The sequence below is a fragment of the Budorcas taxicolor genome, chromosome X (genome assembly GCF_023091745.1).
Source record: "Budorcas taxicolor isolate Tak-1 chromosome X, Takin1.1, whole genome shotgun sequence".
Lineage (NCBI taxonomy): Eukaryota > Metazoa > Chordata > Mammalia > Artiodactyla > Bovidae > Budorcas > Budorcas taxicolor.
The window spans coordinates 34,866,993-34,892,979 of record NC_068935.1 but is presented as its reverse complement, the minus strand read 5'-3'; the positions used below and the strand labels follow the sequence as shown (position 1 = coordinate 34,892,979).

Here is a 25,987-nt window from a genome sequence, read left to right as displayed (position 1 = left end):
ATTCTGGAAGTCAAAATTACAGTTGCTAGATAGGAAACTGAAGCCTGACCGATCTGGTGCAGTGACCTCAGAATTAATATTGGGAGGCAGAGGAGGATATGGGGAGATGCACAGGCTCTGAAGTCAGCAACCTGTGTTCAAATCCAGGGCCTGACACTGACCAGTTGTGAAACCTTAAGCAGGCTACCCAGGTCTCTTGAGTTTTGGCTTCCTCATTGGTAAAACAGGGATAATAATAATATTTGCTTCAGAAGGTTGTTGATATAAATAAATGAGATAATTTATGCAAAGCGCTTAGCAGGAGTGCCTGGAATGTAGTATTTGGTTAACAAATATTTAAAACCTCAGAAGCAGGCAGAGTTTCAGCTAGAATTAGGGAGTACCTTCTGAGTCATGAAGGAGGTGAGCTTTGGACAAGTAAAAGGAGCCACATGTAGCAGACAGAAAGATAAAGACTTGGCTGTCTCAAGCAGGTTGTGCAGATTTAGAATATAAACCGAGTTAGATGCCCCACTAGTGTGCCCCTAGAGCCCCATCCCTCCCTCTATGACAGCTCTTATTGAGTGAATTTTAATTGTTTACTTGTCTGTCTTCACTGGACTATGAGCTACGTGAATTCAGGTTTATGCTTTTCCTCTCTCTGACCTAAGTACCTACCGCAGTGACGGTCATACAGTGCTCACACTCAGCTGCCCAATTGTGTCCGACTCTTTCCGACCCCAAGGACTGTAGCCTGCCAGATTCCTCTGTCCATGGAATTCTCCAGGCAAGAATACTGAAGGGGGTTGCCGTTTCCTCCTCCAGGGGATCTTCCCAACCCAGGGATTGAACTCGAATCTCCTGTGTCTCCTGCCTTGGCACGTGGATTCTTTACCACTGGGAAGCCCCCATCATGCAGTATGACCTGGAAGCCCCTGTCATACAGTAGATGCTCATAAATGTTGGTTGAAAGAATAAACATTTTTTAGAGGCTTAAATGAGCACACAACACTGTTTCTGACTCTTGACTTACAAACGGGTATTAGGAAAATTAACCTCATAGATAAACTGATATATTATCATACGAAGGTGATCTTTTTTTAAAAAAACACTTTTATTTTTTTCTTGTCTCATTTTTGTAAAGGAAGTCAATTTCAGTAAGAGAGAATGTGTAAACTCACCACAGGTGACAATATTATAACACTGTCACAGGAGAATTCACACCTATAGATGAGCTAGTTGAAGAACAAAGTTAGTTTTGAAAGGTTAGAGAAAAAGATTTTGAAATGTGAGATCCACTCTATAAAACTAACCACCCTTGCCATCAGCCTTTTAATCTAACTGGGTTTGAGAATAGCCTAGGGCATTTGAAATGAAGACAATTAACACCTCAGACAGGGCATCCACACACAAAATACTGTCACCTCTCAGAGACCTCAGGAGGTGGCTCGTTTAGATAAAAAGATACTTTTGACTTTGGCTGACAGTTTGTCAATGCTTTTATATTTGATTTAAATGGCATTTATATTTTAAAAGGCTGTAGTTTGCTTAAACTGTGAAGTTCTCTTCCTTTTCCTCATGATTTTTATTTCTTAGTTTATTTAAAAACAACAGGAATGAAAATGTTTTCTCTGTTGAATGAGACCTGAGGAAACAACTCTTGTTTCTTGCACTTAAATGAGTTCAGTCCGTCCCTCCTCTGGCTCTCTCTAAAGAATGCTTGGCTTTTGTTTAAAGCCCAGAATGTTAAAGTTGGAAGTAGCCTTAGGGGTCATCTGGTTCAACACCATTGAACAGATGGAGAAAATGAGGCTCAGAGAGAGGAAGTGATTTAGTAGCAAAATATGGAGTGTAATCAGACTCTCATAATTGCTGGATTAGTCCTTTCAATTCATCTTCCTATTTTAAAAGTGGGCAAAAAAAAAAAAAAAAAAAAGAAGAAAGAAAAGGTGGACCAGAGGCATGTAGGATCAAATTTGTGTGTGTGTGTGTGTGTGTGTATTTTTTCCTCTTATTTTCTTGAGAGCACTAATTTCACTCTCTAAAACAAATATATTTAGCATCTAATATGTTTTCGACACTGAAGATACAGGGGTAACCAAGGCACACAGAATCCTGCCATCATGGACCCTGTGTTCCAGTGCAGGTGACAGACGATGAACAATCAGATAATTCTGCTTCTAAGGGGATTACATTTGTATTAGAGGGCCCAGTCTTTCTTTGTCTTTTTTCTCTTGCTTCCCCCTTGTATTTTTCACCCTTTCCTCTCTTGTGGGTCTGGTGAGAGAGAAGAGAGCCATTACAATTCCTCTTTCTTTACACTTCAAGCTCAGTGTGAAATTTTGAATTTGCTAAAATCAGGTTTAGTACCCGTGTAGCACTAGAGTGAAGATGTCAGTATTTTTCATCAACACTGCAGTAGTGGGCTGGCGCGGCTGTCAGCTTGCTTGTGAGATGACAACGAGGGACTGGATGTGAGAGTTGTACTATTACCTTATAATTTATCTGTTCCTTTTTAATACAGTTTTAGTTGTGCTGAACCCCATCGTACCTGGCTGCTTTGACAGGTGTGCTATTTTAGCAACATAGGACAAAACAGAGAACGAAAAGAAGAATGCATGCTACACTTTTGCTGTCAGCTCGAGGTTGCAATGTTCCTAAATTTGCGGATGATTTGTTCAGGGTTGTTCAGAGACAAAAAAGCTTAGGTTTTGTTTTTGCCTATGTGACACTGCATGTTCTCACAGTTCATCTCGTAGGTGGGCTGCTGTCCATAGGGACTGAATTGAGGGGATCCCTTCCCTATCTTCTGCTTTCATCTTTGAAATTCCACCATTGTGATGGATTTGTCCACTCAAAATATAAAGAGTTCAGGGTGGACTAACTTCTTAAATCCTTAACACTGGTGTATGCGTTCACTTATCAGATCAATTTCTTCCCTGACCCAGAGCATGAAAAAGGGTGACAGATGGAGTCAGCCATAGCAAGTGAAGTAGGAAGATAATGAGACAATCTTGGTTCAGTTCCCCAGAGCCATCCCCCCGTCTGCTGTTTTATTTTATTTTTTTTATTCTTGGTGTGGCAAGTGAATGTAGGAGGCTGATGTTTACAGTTTATCTTCCAAAGTTGTTAGATTCTAAGGCTGAGCATGCATCAATCAAGGAGAGTTACTATGAGCTGCCATTTAAATGGTAGAGAGTTGTTTTCAACCCTAGTGGATGGCAAATATCTGGCTTTTGGTGTAAGGCAGCTTTGCAACATCTGATCCATCGGCAGGACTAGTGAGGATTTAAAAATTGTTCTCCCTATTGGGGTCCCAGATGGGCCAGGCTCTCAAGGAACTAGGTGTGACATTGTTGAAGAGACACAACAGACAACATAATTTCAGCTACTTAAATTTCAATTTTAAAAAGTATTTTACAGGGACTTCCCTGGTGGTCCAGTGATTTAAGATTTCACCTTCTCATGTAGGGGGTGTAGGTTTGATGAAGACCCCCTGGAGGAGGGCATGGCAATCTCCTCTGCTGTTCTTGCCTGGAGAATCCCATGGACAGAGAAGCCTGGTGGGCTACAATCCACAGGGTTGCAAAGAGTTGAACACAACTGAAGCAACTTAGCATACATGCATGGGGAGCTAAGATCCCAGATGTCTTGCAGCCAAAAAACCAAAGCATAAAACAGAAGCAATATTATAAAAAATTCCATAAAGACTAAAAATGGTCTACATCAAAAACAATCTAAAAAGAAAAAGAAAAGTATGTTACACACTCAAAAGAAAAAATGTAGAAGAGCGTTCAGCTTCAAACATTAAACAAGGTCTCGTTCTAGTGAAAAATGAGGAAGTTTGGGGGAAATATTGCTTAACAGCACATCTTGAAATACAAGAGAGAAGGAAACAAAGGTTGAAAGGTTCTAAAAAATTTGATAGCTTAGCATCAATTGAACAAAAACCATATTCTCTACTAACTACAGATGATAAAAGATACAATGCAATTATCAACACTCACAATGGACTTAAGTTTGATGTCCCAAATGCTAAAAGGTAGGCCCTGCATGTCAAAAGGCACAGACAAGTCCGCATGAAGGCAAAGCACCAATGAAATAATTTATTCTCTCATCTAAGGCCCATCAAATAGATACATCTGGAACATCTTTGGACACAGACTGATTTTTGTACCTCAACCAGCACTTTGGGATCTTGGACAAGAAGCCTGGAAATGTTTGATTTGTTCAGGATCAAGATTGCTGGAGATGACTAGGAGAGATCAAAGAGAAGGGGAAGGGTTTGGGGAGGGGAGGCAGCGGATCCCAAGTCCTCTGTTCACTTCTTGCCTCTGATTCCCTAGGAGCCTCCTGCCTGTGCTCAGTGGGGATCACCCACTGACAATACTGATGACCTCTGTGTTTTGGTCTCAGAGCTTTTGGGCCTTTCATTCTCTGTCAGTATGTTTCTGCCCCACATGAAGATCAACACAGCTTCCCTGTCTCATTAACCCCTTTGGGGACTATTTAAGCTAAGTCAGGGTGGCCTTCCTGGGAAAACTACAAGGACAGAAACATTACCAGGCATTCGTGTCTGCATGCATTGGGAGCACAGGCCGCATCCTGCAAGGACCTTCTTCCAATATTCCTCCCCTCTCGGTCCATCCATCCACCCCAACCCTTTTGTGGCAGAGGCGGAGCAGAGAGGGGAGGGGGGAATCGAACCCTAGGGCAGTAGCCAAGCTGCTAAACTGCTGACCTGGTTTTCACTGAAGTGCGAGAAGGAGGCTGTGAGGCAGGTAGACAACATCCTGTTGTTGGGGCGCTCCTTTCTCTTTTTTGAACATCTGGCTGAACAGGGAGGCAGGTGGCTGAGTTGTGCCTGGTTGCAGCGGCAGCAGCAACAGCGGCCTTTCCCTGCTACTGTCCCCTGGCCATGGACGCGGTGGCTGTGTATCATGGCAAGATCAGCCGGGAGATGGGGGAGAAGCTCCTGCTCGCCACGGGCCTGGACGGCAGCTATCTGCTGAGGGACAGCGAGAGTGTTCCCGGCGTGTACTGTCTGTGTGTGCTGTGAGTACATGACGGGGCCCTGGAGCCCCCACTGCCCACCGTGTGGCTCACGTCCCTCACTGGGGTTGTCTCGCCTGGGCTTCCTGCTCTTCAGAGGGTCTTCTCCAGCGCCTTTGGGGGCGGCTGTAGGAATGCTCTTTGCAGTGGAGGAAAAGGAGCCTAGAATTTACCTTTGCTGCCAAAAGGACTCAGGCTCCTGGCTTCAGGTTGGACTTCTGGTAGAGGCCAGCAAGGTGGAGGCCTGGGATGAGGGAATGGCCAGATATAGGGCCGCCAGCTCCTCAGAGGAGAGGCCTTTCTCTCCAGCCCTCTGGCAATGGCTTTGAAGGTATCTTCCCAAAGGAAGATTTCAAATTCAAGGAGAGGAAGAAGACTAAGAAACAGAATCCTTTAAGACAGCAATACCAGTTAGGTCAGGATGTGGGAGAGAGGGAGGTTTCTGAATAAAACCACCTCTCTGGATTTGCTTAATTAGCTTTCTTTACAGGAGTTGGAGGGGGGTGGGGTGGGGTTTCAGAAATAGGGCCTTTCCGTGATAAACGCTGGGAGAGACAATAGTCGTAAAGGACATGGAGGGAAAGCACCCTGGTATGATTCAGCTTTGCCCTTTACCTAAGCATCTCTTGGTCTAAAGCCCCATTTTGAATCAGATGCACCTTCATCTTTGCTCCAGGGCTCCAGGGTCAGGCAGAGCTAAGACCTAATCTTGTGCTAGTCTGATGCTGGCTTTGGCAAGTTAACCTCGCAGTCCCTCAGTTTTCTTGTCCAAAAAGTGTAATATTACTACCTACCTCATAGGACTGAGCATTAAATGCTGTAATGCATGTAGAAAATTTAGCACTGGACCTGATGCATACTAAGTGTTCAGTAAAAGTAAGCTGTTGTTGTTATTATTTTTTCACTCTCTTTCAGTACTTTTTATTATAATATATTATATATATATAATGTATATATATTTCAGTCAATATCTTTAAGTACTCACGGGGCGTTTCTAAGGAAGTCCCTAGCTCAATCACTCTTTGTTAGCAGGGTAAAAACACTCATGAAAGCAGCAGCCCTGTACAGTAGCTTCTAGACAGAAACAAAATGAGGGAAAATGCTTGGTTGTAATTTTGGTGTCTGATGATACATGGTAAGATTTTGAAGTTCCTTCCAGGTCATTGATGAGAGATTGTATTGAGCCTGGTGTTAGAGGATTTTCATTGTTTATTGTATTATTTTTAAATGGGCAAGGCATATTTGTGGCAACTCTCAGGCCATGCTAAAAACGTTTGTTATAAAAGCTACAAGGGAAATCTGTGCAAGCTAGTGAATCCCTTGGGCTCAGATTTTAGGTTTTCCTTATATTATTGTTTTTCGAAAGTGAAAACTGGGGTAGGTCAGTGAAAGCCAACTCGTATTCCTAGGCTCTTTTCTTATCAATAGAAGGTGGAGGAGTGAGTGAACTGATGAGAGGAGCTTCTTTAGGAAAGCTCACCAAAGGAGGTAATGGGACCCTCAACCTAGAGGTAAAAATTAAGGTACAAAAGGCCTGGGAAGGGAAGGAAGAGCCGGGGACAGTGTGTGGCAGGATGTTCCTAAGACTTCAGACTCACTGGCCTCTTTGTTGTTTCTCGAGCTTGCCAAGCTGCTCCCTGCTTAGGATCTTCACACTTAACTGTTCCTTCTCCCTCTTCTCTCAGAGAGGACTTCCTTGACTAGCCTCTAAAATAAGTACCTTCTCCCTGTCCCAGTTATAATCTGTCACTTTAGTTTTCTTCTGGGAGCTTTCAGCTGTCTGACGTTTGCTTGTCTACTTTTGTCTTGCTGGGCTCTCCTGCTAGAATGCAATCTCTCTGGGGCAGAGACACCATCTCCCGCACCAGGAACACAGCCTGGCATGCAACAGGTATCATGAGGCATGCAATAGGCACTCAATAAATGTTTCTGAATTAATGAATGAACTGTCAAGGCAAATTCTTTATGGCAGTAGGCTTTTGGGTTGATATCAGGAGGCCAGGCTGTGGCCTCTGGGACATCACTCAACTTCTGTAGGTCTTGGTTTCCATATTTGTAAAACAAGAATAGTAATGTGTGCTCTATCTTCTGCAGAAGATTATAGTTGGTAAAAGATGCAAGAAAGAAGGATAATCTTAGCCTATTACTCAAATTGGCCAGGGCCACGTAAGGAATTAACTTAGACAGATGGGAAATTCTCAGATTAAGTTTTTTGCCCAAAGTGAATCTTGCCTAAATGCAGTTTTTATGACTCTAGGTTCTCCATGCAAACCTTTTTATGAAGTAGCAGAAAACAGTCGGCAAATTGGGAGTCCCCCTAACATATCTTTCAGTGGGCACACTGGGCCTCCAAGTCCTAGAGGCTGATGGCTGGACTGCTGCAGAGGAAAGGCACAATGATACAGTGCCTTTTATGACAGTTTCTCAGCTTTTTTTTTGAGCCAAGGATCCCTTCTGATAAACGTAAACATTTCATTTCCTCTTTTTTAGTACTACACTGTAGTAACAAAATCAAATTTTATTTTGAAATAAACCATATACTCATTTTAAACCAAAACATGTATAGTTATGATATACAGAAGAAATAACCATGTTGATGGTGACATATATAAATGAACAACAAAGTACAGCTAACAAACATGCATTGACTGTAGTGTTCACTCAAAATAGTTTCTCATTCTGCCTTTTGTTTATTTTCATTGTCCAAGAAGGTTTGGTTGAGCTTTAGTTTCTGTATTTTTATTGCAGAAATAACACATTGCATGTGCCTTTTGTGCTGTGGTAAGGTAGCTTAGTTGCTCAGTTGTGTCCGACTCTTTGTGGCCACCCTCTGTAGCCCGCCAGGCTCCTCTGTCCATGGAATTTTCCAGGCAAGAATATTGGAGTGGGTAGCCTTTCCCTTCTCCAGGGGATTTTCCTGACCCAGGGATCGAACCTGCGTCTTCTGCACTACAGGCGGATTCTTTACTGTCGGAGCCACCAGGGAAGCTGAGCTGTACTTTATACTATACTTTCTCAGTAGATTTGCTCCTTTCCCCAGTTCTGAACCCCTGATCATGGCCTTTTCATCTGTTCATTTTGGAAAACTGAATAATGTCAAAAAGTATTAAAGAGATCTTCCATTGATAGGATTGCTCATCTTCATTTAAAGCGAGAAGTTTTTCTTCCAATTGTTTTCAATAAATAAATCCAGATTTTGATATAATAAGTCTATTAAAAATAATTCCTAAACACCTATTTACATTATAGAAAATTTTTAAGATGTAGATAATAGAAATGAGAGAAAATCATCTATAGTTTTATAACATAAAGGCAATTACTGTTGAAGATTAAGTGGTTTTTCTTCTATATTTTAATAAAACAAATTGCTTTATAAACGCATGTGCTCTTCTAATACTGTATTCTGCTGCACTTTCCACTTAACTTGAAAAAGGCATGTTTGTATATAATGTTCTTACAAGTGATTTTAAAACATTATTTTTAATAGTTTCATGGCAGTCCAACCAACCCAACTATGTTTTCCTTAACCAGTCATCTAATTTTAGACATATGAATCATTCCATTCTTTTTTTGCTGTTATGAAGTTTGTCATGATTCATATTTCAATCCCTAAAGATTTCCTCATATTTATGCTTACTTCCTTATAACAAATTTCAAGATGTGTTATTTTTAGATCAGAAACCATGAATAGTTTAAGATTCTTGATGTATACATGATCATCAAATATTTTTTCCCAAGTGGTTATTCCAGTTTATATATATGCTTACCAGTACTGCATGAAAGTGTCTGTCTCACTGCATGCTCCCTAGAAATGAGTATTCTTGTTAAAAAAATTCTTGAAATTTGATGTCTCATTCTTTATTTCGTATTTCTTTAACTAGTGATCAAGTATCTATATGGTTGGTAAACTGTTGTATTTCCTTGCTCATGAATTGACTCTTTGGTGTGTACTTTGCCCATTTAACCATTTGGATCTTACTATTTTTCTGAATACAGTATGAGTTTTTATATACTAATCCTTGATCTGATGTATCTTTTCTCAGTTTGGTATTTGTCATCACTTTTCTTTGACACACAAAAATTAACATTTTTAATAAAATCCATCATTCATTTTCCTTGTGTTTGATTTCTCCCTTTGCTTCCCAACATAGAAAGTTCTTTGACTTGCAGAGATATCCTATAACTTCACTTCAAGTTTTGCTTTAAATTTATGATTTGGTTAGTTTATGTTTAACTCTTTAATTTCATTTGGAGTTTTATTTTGATGTGGAGAAAGGATCTAAATGAATTTGTTTCAAAATAGCTAATGATTTATAAATAGAACTTCCATTCCTGATTGATTTATTAACCTAGTTTATCATATGTTAAATTCTTACATATAACAGTTACTGTTTTGCAGTTCTCTATTTGGATCAATTGGTTTATTCTTGTAATACTAGCTCTGTAGTATGATAATATTTGAATATATTAAAACATTATTTGCTATTCTTATCTGTTGGGTCTTCAAGATGAAATCTAGAATAATTTTGTTAAATTAAAAAAAATCCCATTGAGGTTATGTTAAACTCATTCATAAGTTAAGGAGGGATTGTCATCTTTAAAGAATTTAGTTTTTCCATCCAAAAACCTGATCTGTCTCTCCATTTATTAAATTTTTCATTTACATTCATCAATAGAGTTTTATAGTTTTGTTTCCATTGGTCTTGCATATTTTTGTTAGGCTTATTTCTAGTTACTGTGAGCATGCATGTATGTGTCTATTTTTTTATTTCTATCATAAATGGAAATTTTTCCTACCATATTTTCTTTTGCAACAGAAAATCTGCTGACTTTATGTATTTTTTTGTATTTATCCAGTATACTAAATGTTCATATCCATGCAAATAGTTTAAATTCAATTTAATTTTATACTTTTTGGTTTTCAAGGTATATCAAGTTTCTTTCACTAAGGTACATGTGAGCCCTCGCATTTCTTTCTTTTTCACCCTCAATGTCAACAACCATTGGGAATGTCCTAAATGCCCACTGGGATAGTTTGATGGTAATAAAAGAAAAACCAATTTAAAATATTTAAAATAATTAGTTGGAATAGATAGTTTATTTCTGTACATCTTTCTGTACATATCTGAATTTGCTACTTTTATCTGATGAAAAATTGGGAAGAAGAAATTATATTCTTTATATATAATAAATATATATATAAAGGGACACATAATGAAGTCATTTGACATATGTGTCTTTAGATAAAAGGATAATTATCTTTTTGTCCTTGAAGATTTAAAGGATGACTGGGAATAAAGTGCCTGTCAAACAACTGAACTGGAGAAATAGGGGAAGTAACAGTGACAAAAGAAAACTCCAGCTTATCAGTTGTATTTAAGGGGAACAGAAGAGTGAGAAATTATAAAACTTAATGAGTTAGTTTTTGAATACAATTGGCTATGTGTGTTGGTGCCACATTTATCTTCATGATAATTTAGGCCACTAGAACTATTTTGGATTGTCTGAGTACAATCCATTAACAGCATAGGATTAAATTTGCAATACACAAACCACCAAAAGGACAATTCACAAGCCAATAAATCAAGTGCTGACTCTGGTTGACAATGTAAAATTAAGGTGTAAGATTAGTCTAAAGATGTCATTAGCTTAAAGCAAAAGGAAAGCCTAGGTTGACTCTTTGGGGCTCTCCCCATCTGGTCTCTATGCTTTAGCCCCTTCCTTTGCTCGCTCTTTCCAGTCATAAGGCCAAGCAGACTCCTTCCTTTTTTGAGAACTATGCTTTTTTAGAGATTTTTTTTAATGTGGACCATTTAAAAAGTCTTCATTGAATTTATTACAGTATGGTTTCTATTTTACGTTTTGTTTTTTTTTTGGCCATGAGGCATGTGGGATCTTAGCTCCTCTACCAGGGATTGAACCATCACCCCCTGCACTGGAAGGAGAAGTCTTAACCACTGGACCGCCAGGCAAGTCCTGGCTTTAGGATTTACCTAAAGATTCGTTTGTTCAGTCCCTCTGATGTAAGAGAGAGGCAGCATAGAAAAATGGTTAAGAGCCCATGACTTACAGCCAAACCCTCTGGGTGTGCATGCCAACTGTGGCCCTTACCTGGCTATTTTACCTTGAGCAAGTTACTTAAATTATCCATGGCTCAGGTTTCCTATCTGTGGAAAGGGGAACGGTGATAATAATACTGGTTACCTCATGGAGTTGTTATGAGAATTCTTGCATGAGTTAACATTTACAAAGTTAATATGTAGTAGGTGTTCATTAATATAAATAAAAAATCTATAAATAATTGTGAGACAAAGTTAGACCATTGTATGAGTACATAAATAAAACGTTCTGTGGCACTTCAGGGAAGAAGAGATTATATTCATTGTCATGACTCATTGAAGTTGGTTTTACAGAGTTTTACCATCAAACTTGAAGCTGAATGACTTTTGATGGTTCTGAAAATTCAAATTCACTCTGAAAGAAAGAAGATTGGGGTATAGGAAACTGGAAAACCTCTTGAATCAGAGAACACTCTCAGTAATGATGGCTTTGTATAGGATACCATTCCTCTGGGTATAAAAGCTCTGGAATAGTTGTTAAAAAAATCAGTCACATTATAATTGTGCCTTGAATTTTGCACATAACATTTGTTTGTATAGACATAGGCAGCCTGGGCACTAGCTTGCTTTATTTGTGGTGTCATGAAGTCAGGTGTAGCTAAACTTTTTCTTTTGTGTAGCCCTTGAAGTGGTATAAAGAAGGAATTGATGTGGTTTCGCCAATTTTAAAGCAAGATTTGTCCCCTATGCTGACCTTTTGAGAGAATAGGAAATAAGTTGGGTTGCTTTCTTCTTGTCTGTTTCTAACCAGAACATTTTTTAAGAATTGGGGACAGCTTTTGAAAAGATAAAGGCACATTTTAATGTTAGAATCAACACATGCTTTGTAGTCATTGAAATGCAAAATATTTGTTTTTTTAAGAAATTAATTTTTTAAGAAAACTAGTTAATGGCAACAGCAACAAAATTGCTTTCTACCAATTATTAATTTTCTAATTTTTTTTTCTCATGGTAAATTTAAAATTCCAGGCTTATCAACAAGTGTGACTAACAGTTTGATGGAGGAAGGAAGTTAAAATTACAGTATATTCGGGACTTCCCTGGCTGTCCACTGGTTAAGACTATGCTCCCAATGAAGGGGGCACAGGTTTGATCCCTGGTTGGGGAGCTAAGATCCCACATGTATCACAGCTTGCCCCCCACCAAAGATTACACTACTACATTCTTGGTTTGTCTATATTAATAGGGAGTCAGAGGAAAAATAATCCTAAAGGGATGTCAGTCAGTTCAGTTCAGTCACTCAGTCATGTCTGAATCTTTGCGACCCCATGAACTGTAGCACACCAGGCTTCCCTGTCCATCACCAACTCCCGGAGCTAGCTCAAACTCATATCCATCGAGTCGGTGATGCCATCCAACCATCTCATTCTCTGTCGTCCCCTTCTCCTCCTGCCTTCAATCTTTCCCAGCATCAGGGTCTTTTCCAGTGAGTTAGTTGTTTGCATCAGGTGGCCAAAGTATCGGAGTCCCAGTTTTTTAAAATGAACAATATTTTTCTAATTTGTGATTTGCTTAAGTTGGATTTTTAAAGCTTCAAATTACAATTTCACTTCTGTTTATTTAAAAACAATGTTATTAGTCAGTTGTAAAACATTATAAAGAAAATTAGCAGACCTCCCTGTGGTCCACTAGTTAAGATTCCCATTGTAGGGAGTACAGGTTTGATCCCTGGTCAGGGAACTAAGAGCCTGAATGCCATGGCATGGCCAAAAAAGAAAAAAAGGAAAATTAATATGCAAAGATGTATTTATGTTAATTTAAATTTACATTTATATACATACAGGGATAGTTTTGAACAGTAATCAGAGTGGCATCTCTCTCTCCTTGTGTCCATTTTTTTCACATACCATCATTTTATATTGACATGGTCCATGTGCTTAAAATTTTTTGAAAAATATAGCTCTTTAATATCTTTGAACTATGGTTTAGTTTTGAACCATTCTTTCTGCTGCCATTTCTTTATTTTGAGTTACATTCCTTAGGTTAATTCCTTTTTTTCACTATTAAAATAGAACTCCTATGAAAATCTTGGTCAAATTGCTTTTTCCATTTCATTCCTTAGAGCGGGTGGAGATAAGGAAGGTCATAAGGTCAAAAATACCCAGTTTTATAGCCCTTGTTATAACTTGCCAATTTATTCCCTAAAACAGTGATTTTTCAGTGGATGGGGAGAGAGCATGTATAGTTTGGAAAAGAGATAATCCATATTTTAGTTTACTTTTATATTATAAGATTACTATTTCTTAATACAAGCTACAGAAAACAAAACTGAAATTTTGTTGGGGAAGAAAGAGTAAGAAGTTTAGAAACACTGTTCTGTGAAGACTGAAACCCTTGAAAAAGCTTCAGCTTATACTTAAATAAAATTTCATTCTGAAAACATAGACCGGGTGACTATAGGGGTGGTGGCACAGACGCACCCAGGTTGAGTTAAAGAAGCCGATGAGGTGCGAGCATTTTCCATGCATTTTTAATCAATCCTTCTGTAACTTTAATGTGCCTACAAATCATCTGGAAATCTTGTTAATATTTCAGATTCTGACTCAGCAATTCCAGAGTGGGCATGAGATTCTACATTTCTAGCAAGGTCCCAGGTGATGCTCTGCTAATACCCTGGGAATATAATTTGAATTGCACTGTTTTAAATCTCTTCCATCAGTGATATATGAGAGTAAATCCATGAGAGTTGGCTACAGGAGATCTTTGGTCAATTACTCCAGCAACTTGGAAGTGGAAGAGATGAAATGCTGGCTTGTTTGAGGGGGGAGACAATTTTGCTCATTCAGAAATCGAAGGAGCTGGGGCGTAGGAGACTGTTAAAGTTGGATGGGTTGATCACAAGGAGTTTTATGTGCCGCTAACATCAGGTTGTTCGAGACTGAAGAGGTAAGGACTTTTGAAGTGGTACTCAGGTTCCTGCTGCTTAACTGAAAGTGCGATAAGATCAGATTCGTTAGGAAACAATTTTCAAAACAGACTCATTTATTTTGACTAAATGAGGCTGAATGATAGTAGAGAGATAGATTCATTGTATCTTTTAGAAACCCATTGTTTGAGAAAGTAGAAAACCAGTTGCCTATGATTTTGCTTGCATCGTTGCTGAGATTTTAAATAATTAATTTCCAGAACACCTTTAATGATACTGAATTATTGCCATTAATCGCTTTCCATAGGGAAAATGGAACTAAATAAAGGCCTATGCTATTTCCCTGCTCCTACCTCCATTTTCCTTTTTTTGTTTTCTTTTTTTGGTGGCATGTGGGGTCTTAGTTCCCCAACCAGGGATTGAATCCAGGCCCCTGCAGTGGAAGCACTAAGTCCTAGTCACTGGACTGCCAGGGAATTCCCTGCTGTGTAACTTTAAGAAAACCACTTAAAGCTTTATGTTTGGAGTTCTCATAGTGAAAAATGGAAATCGAAATGCTTGACTTGTTCCCTGTAGAGTACTTACTGAAATCAGTGGATTTTGAGGTACATTTCAATTGATTAAAAAAGCAAAAGGCTTTACAATGTAATATTTTATATTTATTTAGCATATTATATGTGCTAAATAGTATATTATATGCATATATCAAGCTATTTTATATATGATATAAATATTCTGGCAAATCTTTATAACAAAAATGAAACATTTCCTGTAATCACAGCAGCAAATTAGATTGACCCTTTTTTGGATTTCACAAATCGAATAAACCTGACTAAAGTGTTTTAGACCTAATTTTTTTTATCCCTTAGGTAATAGTACTCTTGGATATTGATTAAAAATACAGTAATTTAATCCACATATTTAAAGACTTTTAGTTCTATAAGGGATTAATGGTAAGTGAGGTCAATTACTCAAGGGTGACCCTGTTTGAGATACTTTAGATTCTTTAGGTTCTTTTAGATTTAAACACATTTATTTTTACCAGAGTTTAACATATGTTCTAATCAAATATATATTTTGACCCAAACTTGTGCCAAAGAATAGCAATCAGAAAATGTCTGAAATAAAACTGTGAATATTCAGATTCATAATTTGAAATGATTCAGCATAAAAGTTTACTGTACTTTTCTAGGAAGCAAAGGTTTGTGAGGCAAATTAAATAGCAGTACCATACATACTGGGGCTTCCCTGATAGCTCAGATGATAAAGAATCTGCCTGCAATGTGGAAGACCCAGGTTTGATCCCTGGGTTGGGAAGATCCCCTGGTGAAGGGAATGGCTACCCACTGCAGTATTCTTGCCTGGAGAATCCCATGGACAGAGGGGCCTGGCAGGCTGCAGTTCATGGGTTCCAAAGAGTCAGAGGTGACTGAGTGACTAAGCATGCATGCACGTACCATATATGCTAAAATATAATAAATAATCTATATCCATTACAGGGTGGGAATCAAAAGCCAGGGCTCTAGAGTCAAAGAGGTCTGATTTAAAGCCCACCTTTGGTGCTTGATTTGTAGTGTGGCTTTGGTTACTTTTCACAGTTTCAGTTTCCTCATCTATAAAATCAGTTTCACAATATAAAGCTCATAGGATTACTGTTGGGCCCAAAAGAGATAATGCATGTGCTGTGGGCTGAATTGTGTCCTTGTCAAACTCTTATGTTGAAGTTCTAACTCCCAGTGTGGATGTATTTGGAGATAGGGCCTTTAGGAGGCAATTTAGGTTAAATGAGATCGTAAGGGTGCAGCTCTAATCCAATAGCGTCTTGGCCTTATGAGAAGAGACAGCACCCTCTCTCAATGAACGCACACAAAGAAAAGGTCATGTGAGAGCACAGCAAGAAGGTGGTTGTCCACCAGGCCAGAGAAAAGGCCTTGGAATGAAACCTATGTTGCTGGCACCTTGATCTTGTACTTCCAGCCTCCAAAACTATGAGAAAGTAAATTTCTTTTGTTTAAGCCACCTAGTCTATGGCGTTTTGTTATGACAGCCCAAGCAGACTAGTATAGAGTTTGGTACTGAGAAGTCTAGTGGTGTTGTAACAAAAACCTAAAAATTTGGAAGTGGCTTTGGAGCTGGATCATGGGTAGAGACTAGAGAAGTTTGGAGATGAATGCTAGAAAAAAGCTACATTGCTGTGAACACAGTGTTGGTAGAATGATGGATGTTGAAGGTCATTCTGATGAGGTCTCAGGTGAAAATGAGAAATGTGTTGTTAGAAGCTAAAGGAAAAGCCATCCTGATTATAAATGGCAAAGATCTTGGCTGAACTGTGTTCTAATATTTTGTGGAAGGTAGAACCTGAAAATTGAATATTTAGCTGTGGCGATCTCTAAGCAAGGTGTTGAAAGAGTACCTTGGTTCCTCGTGACTACTTATGATAAAATGCAAAAGGAGAAAGATGAAGCAAAGAAAGAGTTGTTAAGCAAAAAGAAACCAGAATTGAAAGATTTGGAAAATTCTCAGCCCACTCATATGGCAAAAAATGAAGCTTGGTCTGGAGAGAACACCAAGGGAGTGGCTGGACAATTGCTTCTTAAGTAGATTACCCACGATGTTAACTAGTCATCTCAGCTGAAGCTGGGAATAGAGTTTGGACCAAAGCATCAGTGACACTGTCAGTTTGGACCAAAGGGAACATGATAGGGCAGCAGAGCAATTTGGCTGCAAAAATGCTTTATCTTTCAAGAAAATGGAAAGATGATCTTGAAAGCGTTTCAGAGATCATCAGGGCTGCCACTCTCACCACAGCACCAGAGTGCATAAGCCTAGGAGGGCAAGGTCACTTTCACCTAAATTTCAGAGGCAGGATCAGTGCCCAGCAGAGCCAGGTGGGCAGGCTGCTGCTGCAGAGCCATGGGGGTGACAGTGCCACCCAGTGGGGCTGGAGGGTAGAGCATCAATTCAAAAAGGATTATTCTCAAGCATTAAGATCTAATGGAATTTACCTTATGAAATTTTGCACATTTAGGGGACCTGTCACCCCTTTTCTCCTGATATCTCCTTTTTGGAATGAGGATATGTGTCCTATGCTTGCCTTGCTGTATTTTGGAAGCATGTGACTTGTCTGGTTTCACAGGTTCACAGCTGGAGAAGAATTTTGACTCAGTAGCAGTCATACATCATTAGATGATATTTAGATGAGACTTTGGGCTTTATTTAGACTGTAGAGTTTATGCTGGAATGTATTGAAGATTTTTGAGGCTGTTGGGATGGAATGAATGTATTTTACATGAGAGAAGGTGTGAATCTGGGGGTGCCAGTGTTGGAATACTATGAATTGAAAATTGAATTATGTCCCCCTCCCCTCAAATTCATATGTTGAAGCTTAATCCCCAAAGTGGCTATGTTTGAAGACAGGCCTTTAGGATGTAATTAAGGTTAAATGAGGTTGTAAGGGTGAGGCCCCAACCCAATAGGATTGGTGGCCTTTTAAAAAGAGAGATCTCTTTCTACACACACACACACACACACACACAAGGAAAAGGTCATGTGAGCACACAGCAAGAAGGTGGCTGCCTACAAGGCAAGATAAGAGGCCTCAGAATAAAACCTATGTAGCTGGCACCTTGATCTTGGATTTCTAGCCGCCAGGACTGTGCAAAAATACATTTCTTTTGTTTAAGCCACACAGACTATGGTTATTTTGCTATATCTGTCTGAGCAAACTAATACAGCATGTAAAACTCTTGGCATGTAGTAGAAATCAACTATACAGATATATAATATGCATACATACTGAATAATTGGGGAAAATATTTATGCCATCTAAAAGGACAAGCTTATTTCAGTACTTTGGCAGGACTCTTTTAAAATCAAATTATTAGTAGTACTGTATTATAAAGTTACATAATAATAGTAACATCATAGGGATATAGCACATTTATTATATTTATAATTAATATTATTACTATTAACTTAAGTAGGCCTCATAGTACCTTAGCCAGTGAAATGTTTTTACCTTAAGGTGCAAAAGTAATATAGCTTAAAAGTAATATAGCTAGACCTTTGTTGAATCTATGTAATAATTTGTCATCATGTGCATGCTCCATCATGCCTGACTCTTTGCGAACCTAGGGACTGCAGCCCACCAGGCTCCTCTGTCCATGGAATTTTCTAGTCAAGAAAATCGGAGTGGATTGCCATTTCCTACTTCAAGGGATCTTCCTGACCCAGGGGTTGAACCCACATCTCTTGCATCTCCTGCATTGGGAGGTGGATTCTTTACCAACTGTGACACCTAGGCTGGCTTAATAATTTGTAATTTTTACCAATTACAATAGGTCTTTAGTTTCTTTCTGTCCTAGCAGTCTCTCAACTTGACAAATCCTTAGGAGTGTGAGTGCCCTCATTAAAAAGAAAAAAAGTAAAGAAGGCTTACTGGAAACTGTGACTAGCTAGATATAATGTGTGAGCAAGTTAGAGTCCCCAGGCTTTTATTTCTATGAATGACTTGGTGCCATATACGTGTGTCCCAGTATATGTATATTTATATGTAATAGTTAAAGCTCAAATTTAGAACACCCATTGTTCTTTTGGAATTTTTCAGTAATGAAAGTTTATTCTTTCACAGGTATCAAGGTTACATTTATACATACCGAGTGTCCCAGACAGAAACAGGTTCTTGGAGTGCTGAGGTATAGCTCTTTTATTTATTTTTGCTTCTGGGGGTATTGGGGAGCTGTTTGACTTTTACATTGCTTTCATAAAAGAGCTGTCAAATCCTACATTCCCCAAATATTCCTCCAATTCAAATCACTAATGCTCTAATCCAAAATTGTTCATGGATCATTAAAAAAAATTTTGGTCCCAGTTCTGTTCAGCCACCATTGTATGGAGTGTCTGGCTTTGGAGGAAAGATAACAAAGCTAAAGGATTGTGGTAAAGTTTTAGTACCTAAGTGAAATCTTAGAAAGCCTATCAAAAATATATAAAAGAATCAAATCTACAATTATTTACTAAATAATACTAACACAAGTGGTTCTGTGGGGAATCAAACAACATGACTCCTGTTTTCTAAGAGCTTATAAGACCCTTGAGGTGATACCAAATGAATTCAACAGCAATGCGAGCCTGGCGTTTGCTGTCAGGTGGCTCTGGGTTACATGTCTTGTCCACCCTCAGCCCCTTTCTGAGAGGTCCCTGACCTTGGGTAGGTTACTTAACTTTTCTTTGAATGAGTTTCTTCATCTATAAAATAAGGCTAAAAATAGTCGCTTACTCATAGTATTCATTTTGAAGATTAAATGAGATAATGCGTGTAAGGAAAGCTCTTAGCCACAGGCCTAACTAGCAAAGCCCTCAACAGTGGGAATTCACCCAAGTTGCTGAACAGTGTGATCATATATAGTTAAGTGTTACACATTATCTATCATAAAAGTTTGAAGAATAGAGGATTTTCCAAGTATTAGGGTAATCAAGGCTGCTCTACTTTGGTGACAGGACTCCCCGCTGAACCATATGAAAGGACAAGGATAGGTGAGAAGGAGAGAGAGGGAATATTATAGTAGCTTTCGAGCTATGCTCTTCAAAATCCTAAGGTCCTTCCATCTAGGTGCCTTGGAGTTGCCCAGGGGGTTATAGGAGGAGAGGAGGATGTGCGGGTATGCTTTGGGTCCCCAATTTGTCTTTAATCTGAGCAGCCTTTATTTTGCTTAGCAAGTGGGGCTCTGAGAAAGATTTCATTAGAAAAATGGATTTTGATGGTTTTGAAAAATTTGAAAGTCACTGTGCCATTGCAAGAAATGCCTATAGAGTGGATCTCTTTCTACCTACCAGGATAGTATATTACCCTGCTGTCAAAATAGAGGGCTCTGCAATGGAAACTTTTGACTTCAAATGATTTCTGACTCTTATATAAAAACAGTCTGTCTTTATAATGAAAGCACTTCACCATGAGCTGTTTGAAAATGTAAATGCTAATATCAACCTCTATTAATAACACATTCTATGCATTTAAGAAACTCTAAAGACTAGACTTAAAAAAAATTAAAATAGCTCTAAACCTTTAAAGATGCATCAGTAAACTAGAAAGCACAAATTGCACACTACAAATGTTTTGAACTACTGAGATAAATTAGGGCAAGTTTTCAAACACATTGTTGCTTTATATCAGGATAATTAATGCCATGATACTAATTAGAGGAAAAGCAGTACTATCTCTAATCAAAACTGTTTATACCTGTTTATTTTAAAAAATTATCTGCATCACTGCAGAGATAATTGAATAGGAAATGAAATTTCATTTATTATGAGGAATAGTACCATTTGATACATACATATATATGTGTATATAATTTGGCCAGAAATAGCCCTTCTCCCTAGAGAAGTAGCCTTCTGCTTCTGAAGAACATTCTGTATGAAAAGGATCTTAAATTAGTAGGGTTTAGCTAACCTTTTGTTTTAATTCATTTTCTTCCATTTCAAGTACAACATCACACGCAGAGTGTTACATGTTTGTGATCATGTTAGGAAAGAAAAGGCTTATTGAACACAAATGCTCTCTCATTCTGTTGTCTGGTCTGACCGGTTTATCTAATAATATTGTAATTATCTGCACCAAGAGAGCAGAAGATTGGCATGTTTTCTCCAAAAGGAAAACAGTTAAAAAAAAGAAAAACTCTAGATTTATTTTTGAAATACATTGCATTTTCCCCTATCTACTAAATTTGCTTTCTTAGTTACATTTTTCTTAAGGTGAATATTAAACTAGTGTGTATACTCAGAGCTCATATCACCTGACTGGAAGAAATTTCTCTAGAGCATATTGAAGACCAGCTGTGATCCAAAATATGTTTCCATGGATAACTAAGAGATGACAGTATGGCAAATGTGCAAATTTGAACAATAGCTGAGTTCAGTGACAGGACGGGAGATGTCAGTGGTACAATTCTTGTGGTAAATGTATTTTCAAAATTGGGTAAATAACAGATATTTATATTGCTTTTTGGAACAATGCTTTAGTTTGCTACCCTGCAGGAAAAATCTTGACAGTAGCACTTCATCTTCTGTGCAAGGATTGTGCTAGAAATTGAGGTATGTCTGCGATTTGTTTCAAAGAGCGGAGTAAAATTGAACCCTGGATCCACTCAATTATGAAAGACAAATATGATGTGAATTTCTCATTTTAGACAGAATTTTAGGTTTTATCATTGCCAAGTGTATTAATTTATCTCATGTGACTCAGGCTAAAATTTAGTCAAATTGTTAATTCAGAGAATTCTACAGACAGTCACCCATCGTTTATTAATATGTACATTGTCTGTGGTACATTATAAGAAATGTACTAACACCCCTCTGCTGACTTCAGTGCTTTTGGGCTTTCTGGATGTTTGATTATCAGTAGATCAGTAGACGTTAAATAATTTCACTTATTGACCTAAGCAAAACATTATAAATTTGGTCACTTATCTGCCAGTGCAACATTACATGCCAAATTTCAATTGCTTTTTTACATCCCATGCTATTATTCCTCTCTGTTAGCGTGGATAATCAAGGTTAACTGCATATAAATCCCCATAAAAAAGATGCTTTTGTTGATAAATGGTTTTACAAGCCACAAGAACAGGTGAAAAAATGTGTGGTTTGAAATCTTTCCATACTGGGGGAGTGTATAGTTTCTCTTCTGGTCTGTGACTCTAACCTCACTAGAACCTGTTTGGTCTAGTCCTAATCTGAGAGGAAAGGCACTGGGTCCTGGGATCTAGGGCCAATTCTGGCTCTGGTTATCTGTGTGACTTGGGCAAGCTGAATTATCTCTTTGTATTTTCATTTTCTTGTCTGTCAAATGGGAGTGACCAAATCATTCAAGAACAGCCAGTCTGTCAAATAGTGGGGGCAAGAGATGGGAAAAGGCTTTGAAAATGAAAAAGTACTCTAAGGAAGATACAAGAAGATTATTTTGTGCCTACAGCTTGCCTTTGCCATTTGGAGATTCTATCCTAAAGCCAAGGAACTCTAGGACTTCTGTAAGAGTCCATAGAATTTTGCACTCCTATAAGAATGGCCATGTTCTTTTGGATGAGGGTTCAACAGAATTCTGGAAAGGTGTTTTGACCATAAGGTTGGAGCTGAGTGAGAGAGTATTCTGCATCTACTGAGTAGCTGTGTGGGCCTTTGAGTGGACACTTATTTAAAACTATCAGTAAAAAGAACTTTTTCAGTGTTTTAAATGAAAAACTATTTACCCCGATGTAGGAAATGACCAAGAGTTACAATGGATAGTGTGCTATCTTCAGCATTTAGTCTAGTTGACAGAAGTCTGTCTGCCAGCCTTCCTGTTTTCTCATTAAATGCTAACAAATGAACAGCTCCCACCTCAAAAATTTTCCAGATGGAAGAGCTGAAAAACAGCTTTCTTAAAAAAAACAAAAACAAAAACAAAAACAAAAAACTGGTCATTGTTCAATCACTTATAGCAATACTATTTTATTTTATGTAAAATGACAGTTTTGAGCTGATGCCTAAAGCTTGACTCATAAGCTTTTGCAGGAAATTGTTGTTGATTTCAAGTAGTGTCTTTACAAGATAATTGATGTCAGGAAAGGAGTACATTTTAATAGTCACCTGCAAATAATGATCCCTTCAAAACCAACCAGATGAATAAATAAAGGTGACCTCAGAGAGTCTTTCATTTTCATGTCAGAGAAAACCTTGTCAAGTGAAGTGGTGATGGAGAGAACAATTTGGGGGAGGATAGGGAAGTTTCCCAAGCAGGAAAAAATTGAATGTGAAGGATGAGGCAGGACAGATTATGGAGTCAGAGTATGAGGACTAACTAGCCCTGCATTTAAAATGCAATTTTAAATTTCCTGTGTAGCATTTTACATTGTGGAATGATGACAGGGAAAATGGGTGTTTGTTTTGTTTGCTTTAAAAATTTTTCTTGGTTCTTTAAGCTTTTTATTAATGACCTGTAGGATCTGTGTTTTTTTCCCCTGTTTAATTTCATCCTCTCCATTGGTGAATTCATTGTGGGTAATGGCCTGTATACCCTTAGAGGTTTGGGATGTATGAAGGGTAGCAGGTGGGAAGGGCAGGGTGATGAGCAGGGGCTTGTACAAACTAATACCACCCTCGGGAGAACTGAAATGACAGCTCATTAGCTCCTCTTGCAGGGCAATTCAGCCAACCAAAGTGAGCTCTTCTAGAATGTTGTTTTTCCTGCTTCCTTCTGTTTTCAAATATTTGAATAAGTTACACAAATGTTACCTCTCTCCGCATCCCTTACACATTTTGTAGGCCCTTTTGTATAATTATGAGGTAGATGAATAATCTGCTTGACCTTTTATTTTCCAGACAGCACCGGGGGTACATAAAAGATTTTTCCGGAAAATAAAAAATCTCATTTCAGCATTTCAGAAGCCAGATCAAGGTATTGTAATACCTTTGCAGTATCCAGTTGAGAAGAAGCCTTCAGCTAGAAGTACACAAGGTGCCACAGGTATGGTTTACTGTCCTTCTTTGATAGGCTTTGGAAGCTCAGGGCTATGAGTCAACCCTAGTCATAAACATATAGTTCTGTAAGAAAAATACAAACAGGGAGATCAAACCAGTCAATCCTAAAGTAAATCAACCCTGAATATTCATTGGAAGTACTGATGCTGAAGCTCCAGTACTTTGTCCACCTGTTGCAAAGAGTTGACTCATTGGAAAAGACCCTGATGCTGGGAAAGATTGAGGGCAGCAAGAGAAGAGGGCAACAGAGGATGCGATGGTTGGATGGCATCACTGACTCAAAGGACATGAGTTTGAGCAAACTCCGAGAGATAGTGAAGGACAGGGAAGCCTGGCGTGCTGCAGTCCATGGGGTCACAAAGAGTCGGATGAGACTGAGCGACTGAACAACAGCAAAGAAAAATGCAATGAGAAAGTAGATGGAGCCGACAGCCCAACTGAGGGGAGGCTGTTCCTATGCTATTGGATTTCCACATGCTATACTATAGACTTTTAATAAAACTCTGCAGAAATATAAAAAATACTATGAGCCCACAACAGTTCATCTCTCTTTTCCCGTCTTGTTTTCCCAAGCCTGTTTTGTGGCTCCATAAGTACCATTTCACTTTACAAATTCAAACACAAATCATTTGAAATATAGGACAATTCCAAGAACATCTGGGTTTGTTCTTCACCTTTGCTTAGCAGATAGTGTTCTCCTTTCAAGGGTGGAAAGGCTAATGTTAGGTTGGTCCACGCGATCCTGATTTCTGGATTTGTGACGCTTGAATTAATAAAATTTTATTGTAGCAAAGGAAAGAAAGTCGACTTTATTATTCCTCTAGTGCCAATTGTTAAATCTCTTGAGCAAAGCCGTTTTAATGGATATGTCAAGCTAATGACCGAACACTAGCCAATGTCCTCAGCTGTCAGATTTGTGATAGCTGACATCTATTGAAAGGGGTTAATCATTTGTCTGAAGTAAGAGGATACGTGTTGATTGAAACAATAAATATTTATGATGAAATGAGTTGTTATTTCCGTTTTTGACAGGACCCAAGCTCAGGCATAAACTGACAATTAGACTCAAGTGGTGAATTAAATTGAGTAGTTAGCTTTTTGAAAAGAAATGTAAATAGAACTCCAATTTACAAATTGGCTCAGTAGTCTATTCTCTGTAACAGTTTTAAATACTAGTTGCTTGAGCTAGATCATGGGATTTTATCTTTGTGAACTTTATGCAGTGGGAAATTTTATAAGTTTGAGTTAACTTGTAATTTTAATAGCTTGTAAATTTATCTTTCCTTGATTTTTGTTATTGTTTTTCTTTAGGAAGAAGAGATGATCCTGATGTCCTCCTGAAAGCACCATGAAGAAAAGGAAAACACACCTTGTACTTTATTTTCAATAATTTAAATATATGCTAAGTCTTATATATAATAGATAATACAGTTCAGTGAGCTACAAATGTATTTCTAAAACCATCATAGCCCTGTAATGGAAGCATCTAGCATGATGTTAAAGCTGAAATGGACTTTTTGGATAATGAGGAGCTTTGAAATGAGGATTGGGGAAAAATAATTGCACAGATTATTTTCAGTTATTATATTTACAAATGGGAAACGATTTAAAAAATAATGATACTTTATAAAGATTAATGTCATGTCTTGCCAAATATAAATAAAAATAATCCTCAGTTTTTCTCGAAAGCACCATTTTTAGTGAAATATTATTTGATAGCTACTGATTTGAAAATGTCTTGCTTGATTATATGGCAGGAAGCTGGTTTGTGTCCTTCATCTTTGTCACGTGTGGTTCTACATTAGGTATTATGCTCTCCACTAGCTATGATGTTGTAGGCTCTTTGGGGATTTTTGAAGCTGTGCCCTGTGTGTTGAAAACAAGTGCTAGATAAACAGTGAAGAATTTCTCTTTAATTCTGAAAGCAACCTTCTTGCCTAGTCTTACCTAGTGTTCTGGTGTTGGACAGTAAAATCCACAGATCAGTCTGGAGTTTAAAAATCTTATAATTTAAAATATGCTCTACATGTTTATTATATTTGATGCTATAGGATTGAATTATATTACAAATCCAATGAAGTGGGCTTTACTTTGTTTCATTTACCTCTACCGCAGTAGTTGCCACTCGATGTGCAACCTTATTTTGAAAGGGAGCTTTAGCAGTTGTGGCTCATTGGCCGTGGCTCGTGAGCAGCTGCGTTCCAAGCCGTTTTCTATGAGGCGGCCAGACAAGACCATCAGAAGTTTACAGGTGACATTAATTTTTAAAAATTCCAAGTGATTGCAACCTACGTGAGAGCCAAGATTTTACACAGTGATGGATACTGGTATTTTCTTCTCACATTTATATTTTCACGACTCTTGCAATTCGATTACATGTCAAGTTGCTTCAGGGCTCAGAGAATTCATTCACTCAGCAAACACAATAGGTACCTGCGTGGAGAAGTGAGAACACCTG

At 38.3% G+C, this 25,987-nt stretch overlaps 1 protein-coding gene across 1 annotated transcript; it reads left to right on the top strand.

Moving 5' to 3' along the window:
• The first annotated feature begins 4,897 nt into the window (after positions 1 to 4,897).
• Positions 4,898 to 24,881, top strand: SH2D1A (SH2 domain containing 1A). The gene is made up of 4 exons (XM_052663767.1): positions 4,898 to 5,034; positions 18,647 to 18,710; positions 23,371 to 23,515; positions 24,841 to 24,881. Exons 1-4 carry the CDS (start codon positions 4,898 to 4,900, stop codon positions 24,879 to 24,881), a joined length of 387 nt encoding a protein of 128 aa, XP_052519727.1.
• Positions 24,882 to 25,987: the final 1,106 nt, after the last annotated feature.